Source organism: Somniosus microcephalus, chromosome 22 (genome assembly GCF_052327205.1).
Source record: "Somniosus microcephalus isolate GS21.2 chromosome 22, FLI_Smic_1.0, whole genome shotgun sequence".
Lineage (NCBI taxonomy): Eukaryota > Metazoa > Chordata > Chondrichthyes > Squaliformes > Somniosidae > Somniosus > Somniosus microcephalus.
The window spans coordinates 4,777,184-4,794,744 of NC_141008.1; the positions used below are offsets into that span (position 1 = coordinate 4,777,184).

General features: G+C 45.1%; 1 protein-coding gene across 1 annotated transcript in view; it reads right to left on the reverse strand.

Moving 5' to 3' along the window:
• Positions 1-274: 274 nt before the first annotated feature.
• LOC147101997 (aurora kinase C-like) overlaps positions 275-17,561 on the reverse strand; it is a 29,010-nt gene continuing 11,723 nt past the window's right edge. Inside the window, exons 3-8 of the mRNA XM_085964130.1 lie at positions 16,292-16,349; positions 14,946-15,134; positions 13,497-13,635; positions 12,158-12,306; positions 1,736-1,910; positions 275-760 (exon numbers count right to left, since the gene is read on the reverse strand). Coding sequence (XP_085820256.1) covers positions 569-760; positions 1,736-1,910; positions 12,158-12,306; positions 13,497-13,635; positions 14,946-15,134; positions 16,292-16,349 — 902 coding nt within the window. The 3' untranslated portion in view covers positions 275-568. The remainder of the gene's footprint in view (positions 761-1,735; positions 1,911-12,157; positions 12,307-13,496; positions 13,636-14,945; positions 15,135-16,291; positions 16,350-17,561) is intronic.

A 17,561-nucleotide genomic window follows, 5' to 3' on the forward strand; every position in this document is an offset into this window, starting at 1 on the left:
CAACTGCTTTTGACTACAAACATTAACACCTCTGAAGTAATTCAGAATTACAAACAATGGGAGGCTTATAAAATGGAGGCATGTGGCAAAAATAACCAATTGCTGAAACAGTTAAGCTGTGCCAGATTTCAGAGTCAGTTCCTTTGGTGAAGAAGCAGGCAGTGCTGAGGGTTCAAATAATTGTCCCATATCCAATAGAGAGGCTTCAGAACCAGACTGAATCATTCTCCGTGGTCACAGCCACCTTGTGACAAATACACTAAAGCTGACCAAAATTGAAGCACAGGTCGAGAGAACATGATTTACAACAGAGTGCTCAGACACTCGACAAGCTGAACTCCAACTTGAAATAGGAACTGAATTATTTTTTTAAAAACAGAATTCTGGTAGGACAGAGTTCCAACAGTTTACAAAAAGACAGAAACAGCCAGGAGCGCAACAGTACAGGATCAGGGATGGAGGAAGAGATAGGAAGTACAAAAAACATTTAACTGGGTGTAGAGTTTGTGCATTGTAGACCTGAGGATTGCTAAGTGCAGGTCTTGTATACAGGCCAGCGATCTCAGAGCTAGTGAGGTGGTCCTTGGTTCTCGCCGCTGGCTGTACATTCCGGTGGAAGGAGCCTACGGGCGTTGGATTTCACCCATGGATGTTCAATCACTCCCTTCAGGGGCAGTCTCAGTATCGGATTATGTCGAAGCAATTGGCCGATTAAACTCTTGGCACCATCCGACATGCTGGCTGGAAACTGAGTATCAACCTAAAAAATTCAAATGTTGCAGATTTGTCTCAATTTGAGGAACAGTTGACGATACATTAGTACGGAGTTTGTCATGAGCAAACTGAAAGAAAGTACTAAACTAGCCTTACTGATGACAGGCTTATGATGGTTACCCTTCACAATTTAGACCATTGTGGATCCAAATGCCTGACAGAGCCACAGGACACAGGCTGCTCACACAGGCCTCTGGGAGGCAGGCCAGCGTTCATTTTGTGCAGAGGATCAGAGGGACCTTGGAGTGCATGTCCACAGATCCCTGAAGGTAGCCGGCCAGGTAGATAAGGTGGTTAAGGCATACGGAATACTTGCCTTTATTAGCCGTGGCATAGAATACAAGAGCAGGGGGGTCATGCTTCAATTGTAAAACACTAGTTAGGCCTCAGCTAGAGTACTGCGTGCAGTTCTGGTCACCACATTACAGGAAAGATGTGATTGCACTAGAGAGGGTACAGAGGAGATTTACAAGGATGTTGCTGGGAGTAGAGAATCTTAGCTCTGAGGAAAGACTGGATAGTCTGGGTCTGTTTTCTTTGGAACAGAGGAGGCTGAGGAGAGACCTTATTGAGGTGTATAAATTATGAGGGGCCTAGATAGAGTGGATAGGAAGGACCTACTGACACTAAGAGAGATCAATAACCAGGGGGCATAGCTTTAAAGTAATTGGGAGAAGGATTAGAGGGAAGTTGAGGAGAACTTGTTTTACCCAGAGGGTGGTGGGAGTCTGGAACTTACTGTCTGAAAGGGTGGTAGAGGCAGAAACCCTCATCACATTTAAAAAGTACTTGGATATTCACTTGAGGTGCCGTAACCTACAGGGCTACGGATCAGGAGCTGGGAAGTGGGATTAGGCGGGAGAGCTCGTTTTTGGCCAGCACAGACACAATGGGCCGAATGGCCTCCTTCTGTGCCATAAATTTCTATGATTCTATGACAATTCTAACTACAGCTGCTCACCTTACAGATCCTCCTGTACGTCTCCTGGTGAGACGCAGATTCGAACGGAGGGTGTCCAACCAGGAATTCGTAGCACAGAATTCCCAGACACCACAAGTCCACTTTCTCATCATGCATCCGCCCTTCAACCATCTCTGGAGGCAGGTAATCCAAAGTGCCACACAAAGTCTTCCTTCTGCAGGGATTAGATTTACAGTACAAGGTTAGAACAGAGGTCAGATAAAACCTGACAGCATGGAGACAGAGTTCCCCCCACCCCCCAGTATTGGTACCAGGAAGACCCAATGTCTGGTTCACTGAAGTATGACAGTGTCCCAATGACTGAACCCATTCCCATGTTCCTCTGAACCACTGGTGGGAGGAGGCTACTGGCAGAGACAGATTTTCCCAGCCCCACCAGATCACTCTCCCAGATTAAACATCGTGCTGAGCAAAAAGCTTCAGATGTCCTTTCACCACAGGCTGCAATACCCAAAGAGGCACATTTAAAGCCCCGCCTGGACCGACCGCTACACATGGCACCGAGCGGCAGGGGAGGAAATCAGAGGCTTTGGAAATCAGCAAAGGGAGATGACAAGGCAGAGATTGAGCAAGTTCCAGATGGTGAGGGCATAACGATTGCACAAAATGCCGATAGTAGGGCAGCGAACAAGCAGACTTGTGCATGGCCAGCGGTGATCACAGCGGGACTGTGGGGCAAAGCCCTGAAAGGATTTGAACACGAGGATGAAGATTTTCATTGTTGGGATACAGGTGCCCAGTGGAGCTTGACAAACAGGGATAATGGGGATGTGGGTCGATGTACAGGAGAGGACACGGGCTGTGGTGTTCTGGATAAGGTAGTTTGTGGAGGGAGCAGGCAGTGATGAGCAATTGTCTAACACTGGAGGCACTGAAGACTTGGATTAGGGTCTGGACAAGGTGGTGGAGAAGGAAGCAGTATTTGGGAGTTGGATGGCAGTGATCTCGGTGACAAATCAGATGTGGGGTTGGAAGCTCAGCTCAGTGCCAAACAGAGCACCGAGGATTCAGGTCCACATAATCGGCATGGAGATGTTGCCGCGAAACAAAGAAGATGGATCTCCTTTTACCAACATTAAGCTGGCGGAAGGTACAACTTATTTGTTCCCCCTTCCTCCAGTGAAGACAGCTCTTGCCTGAAGAAATTCCCCCAAATCACCAGCTAGCAAACTGCACTAGTACTCAGCAGGAGATAGGGCACAAGTTGGGGCTCAGGAGGCTGGCATTTTTCTCATGAGGAATATGCAAGAACCTAAGAATTAGGAGCAGGAGTAGGCCATACGGCCCCTTGAGCCTGCAATAAGACCATGGCTGATCTTCAACCTCAACTCCACTTTCCCACCCGATCCCCGTATCCCTTGATTCCTCGAGAGTCCAAAAATCTATCGATCAGCCTTGAATATACTCAAAGACTCAGCATGCACAGCCCTCGGGGGTAGAGAACTCCAAAGATTCACAACCCTCGGACTGAAGAAATTCCTCCTCATCTCGGTCTTAAATGGCCGACCCCTTATTCAGAGACTGTGCCCCCTAGTTTTAGACTCTCCAGCCAGGGGAAACAACCTCTCAGCTTCTACCCTATCAAGCCATCCCAGAATCTTGTGTTTCAATGAGCTCACCTCTCATTCTTCTAAACTGCAGAGAGTATAAGCCCATTCTACTCAATCTCCCCTCATAGGACAGCCCTCTGATCCCAGCAATCAATCTAGTGAACCTTTGTTGCACCGCCTCCAAGGCAAGTATATCCTTCCTTAGGTAGAGACCAAAACTGTGCACAGTACTCCAGGTGTGGGCTCACCAAGGCCCTGTACAATTGGAGCAAGACTTCCTTACTCTTGGACTCCAACCCCCTTACATAAAGGCCAACATGTCATTTGCCTTCCTAACTGCTTGCAATAATAGTGTGGAGGACGAATTCATGGAATGTATGCAAGATAGTTTTCTAGATCAGTATGTCGAGGAACCAACTAGTGAACAGGCTATTTTAGATCTAGTATTGTGCAATGAGAAAGGGTTCATTAATAACCTTGTCGTAAAGGGGCCCTTAGGAAAGAATGACCATAATGATAGAATTTTATATTAAGTTTGAAAGTGATTTAGTTAAATCGAAAACTAGGGTCTTAAATCTTCTAAACAAAGCAAACTACGTAGGTATGAGGGGCGAGTTGGCCAAGGTAGATGGGGAAGCTAGATTAAAAGGTATGACAGTAAAGAAGCAATGGCTAGCATTTGAAGAATTAATACATAATTTACAACAAATATACATTCTTTTAAGGCACAAAAACCCCATGGAAAAGTGGCCCATCCGTGGCTAACAAGAGAAGTTAAAGATAGTATTAGATCAAAGGAAGGGGCTTATAATGTTGCCAAAAAGAGCAGCAAGCCTGAGGATTGGGAGAATTTTAGAATTCAGCAAAAGGAGGACCAAGATAAAGAAAGGGAAAATAGAATAAATGAGAGTAAACTAGCAAGAGACATAAAAAGACTGTAGAAGCTCCTATAGGTATGTAAAAAGGAAAAGATTTGCGAAAGTAAATGTGGGTCCCTTACAGGCTGAGACAGGAGAAATTGTAATGGGGAATAAAGAAATGGCCAAGAAATTAAACAAATACTGTGTGTCTGTCTTCACGGACAGCAGCAAAAAATCTTCGCACAATAGTGGAGAAATGCTAGGGAACCAAGGGTCTAGTGAGAAGGAGGAATTAAAGGAAATTAATATTAGTAAAAAATATAGTGCTGCAGAAATTAATGGGACTGAAAGCTGAAAAATCCCCAGGGCCTGATAATCTGCATCCCAGAGTACTAAAAGAGGTAGCCATGGAAATAGTGGATGCATTGGTTGTCATCTTCAAAAATTCTATAGATTATGGAACAGTTCCTGCAGATTGGATGGAGAGTGGCAAATGTAACCCCACGATTTAAAAAAGGGAGAGAAAACAGGGAACTACAGACCAGTTAGCCTAACATCAATAGTAGGGAAAATGCTAGAGTCTATTAAAGGATGTGATAAGAGGACATGGAGAAAATATCAACAGGATTAGATGAAATCAACATGGATTTATGAAAGGGAAATTGTGTTTGACAAACCTACTGGAGTTTTTTGAGGATGTAACTGGTAGAATAGATAAGGGAGAACCAGTGGATGTGGTGTATTTGGAATTTCAGAAGGCCTTTGATAAAGTCCCACATAAGAGTGCAAAATTAAAGCACATGGGATTGGGGGTAATATACTGGCATGGATTGAAAATTAGTTAATAGACAGGAACCAGAGAGTAGGAATAAATGGGTCCTTTTCAGGGTGGCAGGCAGTGACTAGTGGGGTACCAAAGGGATCAGTGCCTCAGTTATTCACAATCTATATCAATGATTTGGATGAGGGGACCAAATGTAATATATCCAGGTTTGCTGATGATACAAAGCTGGGTGGGAATGCAAGTTGTGAGGAGGATGCAAAGAGGCTTCAAGGGGGTATAGCCAGGCTAAGTGAGTGAGCAAGAACATGGCAAATGGAATATAATGTGGAGAAATGTGAAGTTATCCACGTTGGTAGGAAAAATAGAAAAGCGGAGTATTTTTAAAAATGGTGAGAGATTGGGAAATGTTGGTGTTCGGAGGGACCTGGGTGTTCTTGTACACGAATCACAAAGTTAACATGCAGGTGCAGCAAGCAATGAGGAAAGCAAATGGTATGTTGGCCTTTATTACAAGAGGAGCCGAGTACAAGAGTAAAGAGGTTTTACTGCAATTATGCCGGGCCCTGGAGAGACCACACCTGGAGTATTGGGTAGTTTTGGTCTCCTTACCCAAGGAAGGATATACTTGCAACAGAGGCTCACCAGACTGATTCCTGGGACGGGGGGGGGACTGTCCCATGAGGAGAGATGGAGTAGACTCGGCCTACATTCTCTAGAGTTTAGAAGAATGAGAGGTGATCTCATTGAAGCATACAAAATTCTTACCGGGCTTGACGGGGTAGATGTAGGGAGGAGGTTTCCCCTGGCTAGGGGCCACAGTCTCAGAATAAGGGGTCGACCATTTAAGACGGAGATGAGGAGAAATTTCTTCACTCAGAGGGTGGTGAATCTTTGGAATTCTCTACCCCAGAGGGCTCAATTGTTGAGTATATTCTAGACAGAGATCGAGAGTTTGGGATTTTGAGAATCAAGGGCTATGGGGATATTGCAGGAAAGTGGAGTTGAGGTAGATCAGCCATGATCTTATTGAATGGCCGAGCTGGCTCAAGGGGCCGAATGGCCGACTCCGGCTATGTTCTTATGAAACATGTTGGGCCAGTAATTCCAGTCCCAACGCGTGAGTACGGACGGGGTACTCACGCGTGGGCCCGTTGGAAGTGCCGGATTTCAGCATGCACAACGCATGCGCGGGAAACCGGCATTTCCTCCAAGGGGTTCAGAGGTCCAACGCGTGTACGCAGGACTCTGCGCGCACACGTTGAACTTCCTTCTTTTTGACAGGTTTGCGCGTGTGTAAGGGCCTCTTGAATGTAAAAAGGAGACGCAAGGACTTCATTCTTTAAGGTAAGTGGTCTATTACTTAAAATTATAACATTTTTTCCACAGCTTTATTGTTTTTAAGGACTTTACAGTAAGGCAAGTGTAGTTTTAGACCTGATTTAAAAAAAATGATTTTTTCCAAAAATTTGATGAATTGTTTAAAATAGTTTTTTAAAGTTATTTATAGTTTATTTAATTATTGGGATGTTTTTTAAAATTTTATTTAAAGTTAAAAGTAGTCTTTTGGGCGCCAGTACCTTTCATGAGTTTGACAGCTCTTACTATCAAACTCATGAATGAAGTTTCCCCTCCCCTGATTGGCTGCACAGTGCTCACCTGATCCCAGCCGGCACATCGAACTAACTACGCCGCTGGATCAGGTAAGCAGAGCGCCCCGACATCTGAACCGCACCAGTGACAGGAATTCCAAGCAGACCCAGGCTTCAGATGTCGGCGCGCCGGGTGAGTGCACATCGGGGGCTTGCATGCGCGGCAAGCCCCCGAACCTAATTTCTGGGCCGTTAACTTTGTGTTTAGTGTAGGACACACAAATCCCTCTGAACACCAACATTTAATAGTTTCATACCATTTAAAAAATATTCTGGTTTTCTATTCTTCCTACCAAAGTGAATAACTTCACATTTCTCCACATTATATTCCATCTGCTACCTTATTGCCCACTCACTTAACCGGTCTATATTCCTTTGCAGGCTCTGTGCGTCATCCTCACAGCTTACTTTGCCACCTAGCTTTGTATTGTCAGCAATCTTGGATGTATTAGACTCGCTCCCTTCATCTAAGTCATTAATATAGATTGTAAATAGCTGAGGCCCGAGCACTGATCCTTGCAGCATCCCACTAGTAATATCCTGCCAACCTGAAAATGAGAGATTTATTCCGACTTACAGGAAACTTTCGATTAACCGGCACCTAAATAACCGGAAATGTCGGTTAACCGGCAAAATTCAGGAGTAGGTTCAGGTAACTTTTATTACTTGCCCTGCTCCATGTGTTGCTGTGCAAGGGTGTGGCTGCAGCTGTTGCTAAGCTACAGAGACACTTGCAACTTGTGGCCATTGTTTTGAACCACAGGGTTTGTTGCTTTATACGGAGCTCTCAGCTCCGTATCTTTTACTATAGCGTTCGGTTATCCGGAATTTTTGATGAACCGGCACCACGTCAGTCCCGTCCATGCCGGATAAAAGAAAGTTTCCTGTAATTCCTTGTATAAATTATCTTCCATTCAACCCGGCACTAGCCCTGAACTCTCATCTCTCTCCAGTTTCTCTCCAATCTCCTCTCTTGACCTCGCCGTGCTCATCTTGTCCAAGGGACCCAATTCCTGCTCCCTCGACCCTATTCCCATTAAACTGACCACCCAACTTCCTTTGCTGGCTCCCATGTTAGCTGACACTGTTAACTGTTCTCTCTCCTCAGGTACTGTCCCCCTCGCCTTCAAATCTCCTCAATAAAAAAAACCCTTGACCCCTCTGTCCTTGCAGACTACTGCCCCATCTCCAACCTCCCTTTCCTCTTCCAAATTCCTTGAACGTGTTGTCGTCTCCCAAATCCGTGCCCATCTTTCCCGGAACTCCATGTTTGAATCCCTCCAATCAGGTTTCCGCCCCTGCCACAGTACTGAAACGGCACCTAGCTCTACCTCACTACCACTTCTCAACCTCTCCACGGTCTCTAAATTGTCAGACTGCTTGTCCAACTTCCAGAACTGGATGAGCAGAATTTTTTTCCAATTAAACACTGGGAAAACCGAAGCCATTGTCTTCAGTCTCCGCCACAAAACCCGTTCCCTAGCCACCGACTCCATCCCTCTCCCTAGCATCTGTCCCGAGGCTGAACCACACTGTTTGCAGCTTTGGTGCCATATTTGACCCTGAAATGAGCTTCCGACCACATATCCGCACCATAACCAAGACCGCCCATTTCCACCTCCTCAGCATCGCCCGTCTCCGCCCCTTCCTCAGCTCATCCGCTGCTGAAACCCTCATCCATGCCTTTGTAACCTCGAGACTTGACTATTCGAACGCACTCCTGGCTGGCCTCCCACGTTCTACCCTACGTAAACTGGAGGTCATCTAAAATTCTGCTGCCCGTGTTCTAACTCGCCGCAATGCTCGTTCACCCATCACCCCTGTGCCTACTGACCTATATTGGCTCCTGGTTAGACAGCTCAATTTTAAAATTCTTATCCTCGTTTTCAAATCACTCCATAGCCTCGCTCCTCCCTATCTAATCTCCTCCAGCCGCCTCCTTCCCCATCCTGAAATAGCTGCGCTCCTCCAATTCTGCCCTCAAACATTGGTGGCCGTGCCTTCAGCGGTCTGGGCCCCAAGCTCTGGAATTCCTTCCCTAAAACTCTCTGCCTCTACAGCTCTTTCCTCCTTTAAGACACTCCTTAAAACCTACCTCTTTGACCAAGCATTTGGTCATCTGCCCTAATTTCTCCTTATGTGGCTTAGTGTCAATTTTTTTTGTCTTATAATACCGGTGAAGCACCTTGGGACGTTTACTACATTAAAGGTACTATATAAATAGAAGTTGTTGTTGTTGTCGTTATTATCCACTATCCATGCTAACATATTACCTCCAACCCCATGAGCCCCTTGATTCACCGTTTAGTGGCCACGCTGAAGGTCAAACTAAACATAGAAGATAGGAGTAGGCCATTCAGCCCTTCGAGCCTGCTCCGCCATTCAATGAGATCATGGCTGATCATCCAAATTCAGTACCCTGTCCCTGCCTTCTCCCCATATTCCTTGATCCCTTTAGCCTTAAGAAATATATCCAACTCTTTCTTGAATATACTTAATGAACTGGCCTCCACCGCCCTCTGTGGCAGAGAATTCCACAGGTTCACCACTCTCTGGGTGAATAAATTCCTCCTCATTTCAGTCCTAAATGGCTTACCCCTTATCCTTAGACTATGACCCCTGGTTCTGGACTCCCCGGCCATCAGAAACATCCTTCCTGCATCTAGTCTGTCCAGGCCTGACAGAATTTTATAGGTTTCGATGAGATCCCCTCTCAATCTTCTAAACTCCAGTGAGTATAAGCCCAATCGACACACTTTCTCCTCATACGTCATTCCTGCCATCCCAGGTATCAGCCTGGTGAATCTTCGCTGCACTCCTTCCATGGCAAGAACGTCCTTCCTCAGGTAAGGCGACCAAAACTGCACACAATACTCAAGGTGTGGTCTTACCAAGGCCCTGTACAACTGCAGCAAGACATCCTTATTCTTGTACTCGAACCCTCTCGCTATGAAGGCCAACATACCATTTGCCTTAACTGCCTGCTGCACCTGCATGCTTACCTTCATCGACTGGTGCACAAGGACACCCAGGTCTCGTTGCACTTCCCCTTCTCCCAATCTATTGCCATTCAAATAATAATCTGCCTTCCTGTTTTTGCCACCAAAGTGGATAACCTCACATTTATCCACATTATAGTGCATTTGCCATGTTTCTGCCCAATCACCCAACCTGTCCAAATCGTACTGGAGTTTCACGACATCCTCCTCACAGCATACTCTCCCACCCAGCTTTGTGTCGTCTGCAAATTTGGAGATATTACATCCAATTCCCTTGTCCAGATCATTAATATATATTGCGAACAGCTGGGGTCCTAGGACCGATCCTTGCGGTACCCCACTAGTCACTGCCTGCCACTCGGAAAATGACCCGTTTATTCCAACTCTTTGCTTTCTGTCTGCCAGCCAGTTCTCTATCCAAGTCAATACCTTGCCCCCAATCCCATGTGCCTTAATTTTGCACGCTAATCTCTTATGCAGGACCTTATCGAAAGCCTTCTGAAAGTCCAATTACACCACATCCACTGGTTCGCCCTCATCTATTTTACCAGTTACATCCTCAAAAAATTCCAGTAGATTAGTCAAGCATGATTTACCTTTTGTAAATCCATGTTGACTTTGTCCGATCCTGTCACTGCTTTCCAAGTGCTCTGCTATTACATCTTTTATAATGGACTCTAGCATTTTCCCCACTACTGATGTCAAGCTTACCGGTCTATAATTCCCCGCCTTTTCTCTACCATCTTTTTTGAATAGTGGGGTAACATTAGCTACCTGCCAATCCATGGGTACCGTTCCAGAGTCTATCGAGTTCTGGAAGATGACCAGCAATGCATCTACTATTTCTAGGGCCACTTCCTTAAGTACCCTGGGATGTAGATTATCAGGCCCTGGGGATTTATCAGCCTTCAGTCCCATCAATTTTCCTAACACCATTTCCCTGCAAATACTGATTTCTTTCAGTTCCACCCTTTCATCAGACCCTATGTTCCCCGGCATCTCTGGGAGGTTATTTGTGTCCTCCTTTGTGAAGACAGAACCAAAATATGTATTTAGTTGATCTTCCATTTCTTTGTTCCCCGTTATAATTTCCCCCGATTCTGACTGCAAGGGACCTACGTTTGACTTCACCAATCTTTTTCTCTTCACATATCTATAAAAGCTTTTACAGTCAGTTTTTATGTTCCCTGAAAGCTTACTCTCATATTCTATTTTCCCTTTCTTAATTAATCCCTTTGTCCTCCTTTGTTGAATCCTAAACTGCTCCCAATCCTCAGGATTATTGCTTTTTCTGGCCAATTTATATGCCCTCCTTGGACCTTATGCTATCCCTAATTTCCCTTGTTAGCCACGGTTGGGTCACCTTTTTTGTTTAATTTTTATGCCAAACTGGGATGAACAAATTCTGTAGTTCATCCATTCGGTCTTTGAATGTTTGCCATTGCCTATCCACCGTCAACCCTTTGAGTGCCATTCCCCAATCAATCCTACCCAACTCGCTCCTCAGACCATCGTAGTTTCCTTTATTTAAATTGAGGACCCTAGTCTCCGAGTCAACTACTTCATTCTCCATCTTAATGAAGAATTCGATCATATTATGATCGCTCCGACCCAAGGGGCCTTGTACAACAAGATTGCTAATTAATCCTTTCTCATTACATAATACCCAGTCTAAGATGGCCTGATCTCTGGTTGGTTCCTCGACATATTGGTCCAGGAAACCATCCCGTAAACACTCCAGGAATTCCTCCTCCACAGTATTGTTACTAATTTGGTTGGCCCAATCTATATGTAGATTAAAGTCACCCATGATGACTGCTGTGCCCTTATTGCACGCTTCTTTAATTTCCAATTTAATGCCATCCCCAACCTCCGCCTTACTGTTTGGAGGTCTATAAATCACTCCCACTAACGTTTTTTTCCCCTTAGTATTTCTCAATTCTACCCATACAGATTCCACCTCATCAGAGCTAATATCCTTCATTACAATTGTGTTAATCCCTTCTTTAACCAGTAATGCTACCCCACCTCCCTTTCCTTTTTGCCTATCTTTCCTGAATATCGAATACCCCTGGATGTTGAGTTCCCAGTCCTGGCCTTCCTTGAGCCACGTTTCCATAATCCCAACCAAATCGTATTTGTTTACTTCTATTTGCGCAGCCAATTCATCCACCTTATTACAAATGCTCCTCGCATTAAGACTATACTCATCTACAGCGAGAGACATAGGCTGCCAACTAGAGATAGGACCCCCCTCTAGACAAGGAGTCAACATGGATTCAAGTTCCGGGGTCACGATGGTGGGATTTCATATTGCCCATTTTAAGACACTTTAAAACTTCCATAGACAAGTATACTAAAGATCGACTAATTCACAATTGTATTATTAGATCTGAACTTTGTACCCAAAGCTCCCTTCAATTTGTCCTTTTCCAGCTAAAGACAAAGTTTCAACCCAATCTGCTCGAGTCAACGATCCCAGACAGGAGATTACAACGACCATCAGAAGGGTCCTGGACTTTTACAAACAGGTGGCTGCAAATGAAGATTCTCACAAACCTTGATGACGGAGCGTGCACAGACCACCCAAAGTCAGCTATTTTCAGCTCCCCGCGCAGGCCCAGCAGCAGGTTCTCTGGTTTGATGTCTCTGTGAATCACCTTCTTTAAATGACAATACTGCAATGCGTCTGCCAGCTCCAAAATGTACTGTAGTATTCAAACAAAAAATAGGTTCAGCATCACTCCACATTCTGCTCTTTAAAGACAAGAATGAACGCAGCGTCATCGACCTGAAACGTTAACTCTTGTCTCTCTCGCCACAGATGCTGCCTGACCTGCTGAGTGTTCCCAGCTTTTTCTGGTTTTATTTCAGATTTCCAGCATCCGCAGTATTTTGCTTTGGTAAGAATGAAATAACACTGCAGTCCAGAGGCACCATCAGGGCCACCGTATGGAAAAGAATTTATGGAAGGAGTTGAATTTGAGAGTCAGTAACTTGGTGACTAAAACACAGCATTAGAGAGAATGTAATGGGCTTCAATCAGAAGTTGTGTCCATGGAAGGGGACAATGCACGACTGGTAATCCAAACAGATTCCTCGCTCCATCATAACAGGCACATCCTCACCGTTACAAACTTTACTGATCCAACAAGCCAGTTAGACTTTGCAATTATATTTTGGGCACAATACACTCCACTCATCTTAATTCACATTTATTTTTCAAGCATTAAATTCCCACTTTCCCATGCTATTTATGTTCCTCAATTTAAATTGGTAGTTAATCCAAGGATTTTAATCACAGAAAACACTTTGAATTACCAGGGATTGACAGTAGAATGAATGAGATCACCAATAAAGAATTGAAATTATAATTTAAAATCTCAATGACACAATGTGCTGTGTGGAGGAATTACAGAAATCCCAGTCAATTCAGCAGTTCAACAGGCCACCTCCAGTATTATCACCCGAACACACCACTCAGAATAAACAAACAGCCCTTTTCACAAACATCAAGGCAGCTGGGGAACTGGCCACATACTGCGGACAGTATTTACAAGACAACGACTGATCTCTGGCTGATGGCTGCAGCCAGCACGAGTCCAGGCCCAGACAAGCAGTGTGCAATTTGCACCTATGGTTCCTCACATGCCAGGTTTACAATCTCAAACACGCTGCTGCAGGTTAGGCACTTCACAGGGAGACATTGGAAGTCAGTCACCTCCGACCACTGGTACTCGCTCGCCTCCCAGCAACAGAGTAAACGGCATTGTTAATGGAGGTTACAGAAGGTGCAAAACACAAGATGACACAGGATAGAAATAATGACACCAGAACAGAATTAACCATCACTTTACAGTTTGCAATGAACAGATATCATTTACTGATCCTCACTCACAGTGGCTGTCTTCTGTTCAGTGAAGCAGCCAGATTTCTGCAGCTCTTTGTACAGTTCTCCTCCAGGGGCATATTCTAACATTAGGTAAATTCTTGTCCGATCAAAGAAATAGTTGTAAAGCCTCAAGATGTTTGGATGCCTGAAAGTTAAAGAGTAGTGTATCACGGGGTGCTCTTGGCAACAAACGACCAACCACCACACGCCTGGAACCTTCTGCCCTCAGGTGGGATTCACTGGTCAGCTCACTGTGGATCAAACTCGGTCAAGATTGCAAAGCAAACCTACTCAGGGGAGTGTATTTTGGGCAAAACTTTTTGGACGATTTTAGGGGAAAGGAGGCTCGCATATTCAGATACAATGAAACACTCAGTGTACAGGAACCCTACCGAGAAAAAAAAGCAAGCCACTACCCCAACAATGTGAATTTTCCTTCTTCTCATACCACTGCGGTTGTCAAATGAGACTATTGAGGTCTCTGCTGGGAACTAGGATGAAGCTGTCCAAATTCACTTCGGATCCTACAGCTAACGGGCACTTTTGACATCAATTTGAGCCAGATTCAAAACCAAGCCCCAGAACCGAAGGACAGCATTCGAATCCACTAGGAGTGATTTCTGTTTCTGTCCACAAAGGAATTTACAATGTACACTGATAAGAGACACAGGTTTGGTGCTTGTTTGAAGTGTAATATGAAACACTCAGACTGCAGCCTAGTAATGGGTTTCAACACTCACTGCACATGCACCTGTCCCAGACTCCAGTGCCCGTCTCCTGACTCTCCCAGCTGTGTGTGGGAGGAATTAGATCAGCTTTTGGCTGATCAAAAGAGATGGGACATTTTGTGATGTGCAGCTTTTAATGCAAGTTCTCTTCCTTTTGGAAGAGGACAGAGCGATACAAGCACCAGACAATGACCTGCGCTCCGCTCCGCATGAGGCCATGCAAGAAGACATTGGAATGACAGTACATTGTCAGAAAGCACAGTATCCAACAAAAACTATTTCCTCTGGTGGGAGAGTCCAGAACAAGGGGGCCGAACCTTAATTAGAGTGAGGCCATTCAGGAGTGAACATCGCAAGCACCTGGGATGGTGAGCAACAGGGTAGGAAGCAGCTTTTCACACAAAGGGGAGTGGAAATCTGGAATTCTCACCCCTAAAAAGCTGTCGTGGCTGGGCCAATTAAAATATGGAACCACAGCGGGAAGATCAAGTTAAGATACAGATCAGCCATGATCGAATTGAATGGCGGAACAGGCTCGAGCGGCTGAATGGCCTCCTCCTGTTCCTATTACTCTCCTGCCTCCCAACCCATGTCACAAGGCTACCTCCAAGTCCCAAATATTCCCAAAAAGTACATGTGAAATAAGGAGTGAAAATTATTTCTCCAGGAAGGACTTTCCCGCTAAGCAGCAGAGAGGTGGGCATGGGTAAAAAAGACCATTACTTACTTGAGGTGAGACTGAATTTCAATCTCTCGTCGCAGTTGATGCTCAACATTCTCTTTCTCAAGCTGAGACTTGAAAAGCACTTTCAGTGCCAGGATAAACTGTGAATCCCGTTCGCGAGCCAGGTACACATTTCCAAATTTGCCTTTTCCAAGAGGGCGTCCGATGTCAAAGTTGTCAATGGACCACTTTCTGATTTCAAAAACAACATTCCTTTAGTCTGAATACAAATGTAAAACTCAAACTTACTGAGACTCAGATTGCAACAGTGGAGAAAAAGAAATGAAGGAACCTGAAAGTAAAAGCAAGGACTCAAACAGGGGACACAGCACATTTTTATATACACTCCTGTATTCCAGGATTTGTTTCTCATGTATGGACAGAACTTCGATTTTTATCATTTAAACCTCCAGAGGTTTTGATTTGGTAATCTACTGAGACCTAGAGATACACGACATACAACGTCAGGACTACTGCAGGTAGTCAGTGGCCGTTTCTTATTCTGCGATACTCTGGATCTACAGGGGTGCCTGTATATTCGGAATGTCTCCACATTCTGTCTGAAGCTAGAGTGAGAATGATCAACATCACTGATTAATAGTCACAATCTGGGTTTAACGCAAGAAGATACTTCATTTTAAAAAAGTGGAAGAGAATTCATCATGAGCGAAGACTTTAGCATATTAACCTTCCCCCTGCTAATGTTTGGGATCACCCAGACAATTGAAAGTGGGGGCGTGGGGGTAACAAGGCAAACTACTTCCAGGGGTGAAAATGGACAGAAGTCACTTCAGACTGGTCTTAAGAGCTCTAAACAACTGGCTCTAGCGGGGAGACCGATCTGACCAGGCTGCCTACTTGTCCCATCTCATTCAGATCCACCTGCCACATGATGCCCAATCCTATGGCTGTCCATATCCATGAATGTATCGCTGTTCCCTGTTGTTAAAAGCAGTGTCAGCTTCCAATTTTTTAGCTGATCTCCGCACTTTTGGCCTAGCGAGAGGAAAACTCTCCATGATGTGGAGATGCCAGTGTTGGACTGGGGCGGACAAATGTAAGAAGTCACACAACACCAGGTTATAGTCCAACAGCTTTATTTGAAATCACAAGCTTTCGGAGCGCTGCTCCTTCGTCAGGTCGACTGTAACCTGGTGTTGTGTGACTTCTTACATCACGTCTTTAGGACATCCCAAAGCAAGTCACGGCCAATTTGTTGCTTTTTGAAGAAGCGCAGTAACTGTTGTTCAGTAGCCAAATGTGGCTGCAGATCCAGCAGAGATTAATTAACCATAACCCTCCCAAAGGATTAGCAGAATTGGCACATTGAACAAATGAAAGACACTTACTTAATTAACTGCGGTCTCTCTGGTTCTGCCCCAACTCTTGGAACTCCAGATCCCAGAGCTACAGAAAAGATTGAAAGCATATACGTGGGGTCATTTTCCATTTAGCACTTGTTTAAAAAGGAAAGTTTACACATTCTCCCCGTGTTTGCGTGGGTTTCCTCCGGGTGCTCCGGTTTCCTCCCACAGTCCAAAGATGTGCGGGTTAGGTTGATTGGCCATGATTTAAAAATTTTTTTTTTTTTTTTTTTTAATAAAATGATGACCCTTAGTGTTAGGGGGGATTAAATACGTGGGGTTACGGGGATAGGGCTTGGGTGGGATGGCTGTCGGTGTAGGGACCGGGTGTTAGGGTTTGGATGATCAGCCATGATCTCGTTGAATGGCGGAGCAGGCTCGAAGGGCCGAATGGTCTACTCCTGCTCCTATCTTCTATGTTTCTATGAAATTGATAATCTGTACATGGACAACCTGTGGCACAATAAGTTCATTTCAGTGGCACAATAAGTTCATTTCAGTTTTCAAAAAAGTTAATGCATTTCAACATTAATTAACGGAAAAGACTACCTACCTTGTAGGGTCATATTTGTTCCTTGACAGTGTGCAGAGACCCCGGCTTGTAATACACTAGTAAGGAGCTCAGAATCCCATCTCAGCAGTAAAGTAGGGGTCTGATACGACTGAGTTACCCCCAGGCTGTAGGGCGAAGAGAAGGTCCAACATCCACGGCCCACCTGGAAGCAGCGTAACGTGGCAAGAGACTGCACAGCACCCGAGGCCTTATAACATGATCCAGGGCTGGTGGTGCCCGCCAAAACCAAAACGGGTTTCTCAATCAGAGTCGCAGCACGGTTGCGTGCCAAGGTTTCACACCATGGCTCAAGCTGCAGAGCGGTGACAAGCTGAGAAAAATTCTTAGCCAGCTTGTGCCAACCTAGAGCCTCAAAGCACAGGCCGTGGCGTCAGTTGGTACCAAGGTAATGTAAAGCGTGTCCCACTGCCTCTTACAGAATATAGTCAGAGCGGAAGGTTTTCTTAAGCGAGGGCCAACACGTGCAGATATAGTGGGGCTGATTTGTCTCATTACTGTGCAGGTGGAACCTACTTTAGACAATCCAAGACCGCACCAAGCGCTTGAATGACCTTGTACAGTATTTCTCCTGCAACAAGAACATAGACTGCAAGTAGTCCGAATGGTCCTGGGAACACAGGAAAAAGGAGGCCATTCAGCCCCTCGAGCTTGTTGTCATTCAATGAGATCATGGCTGATCTG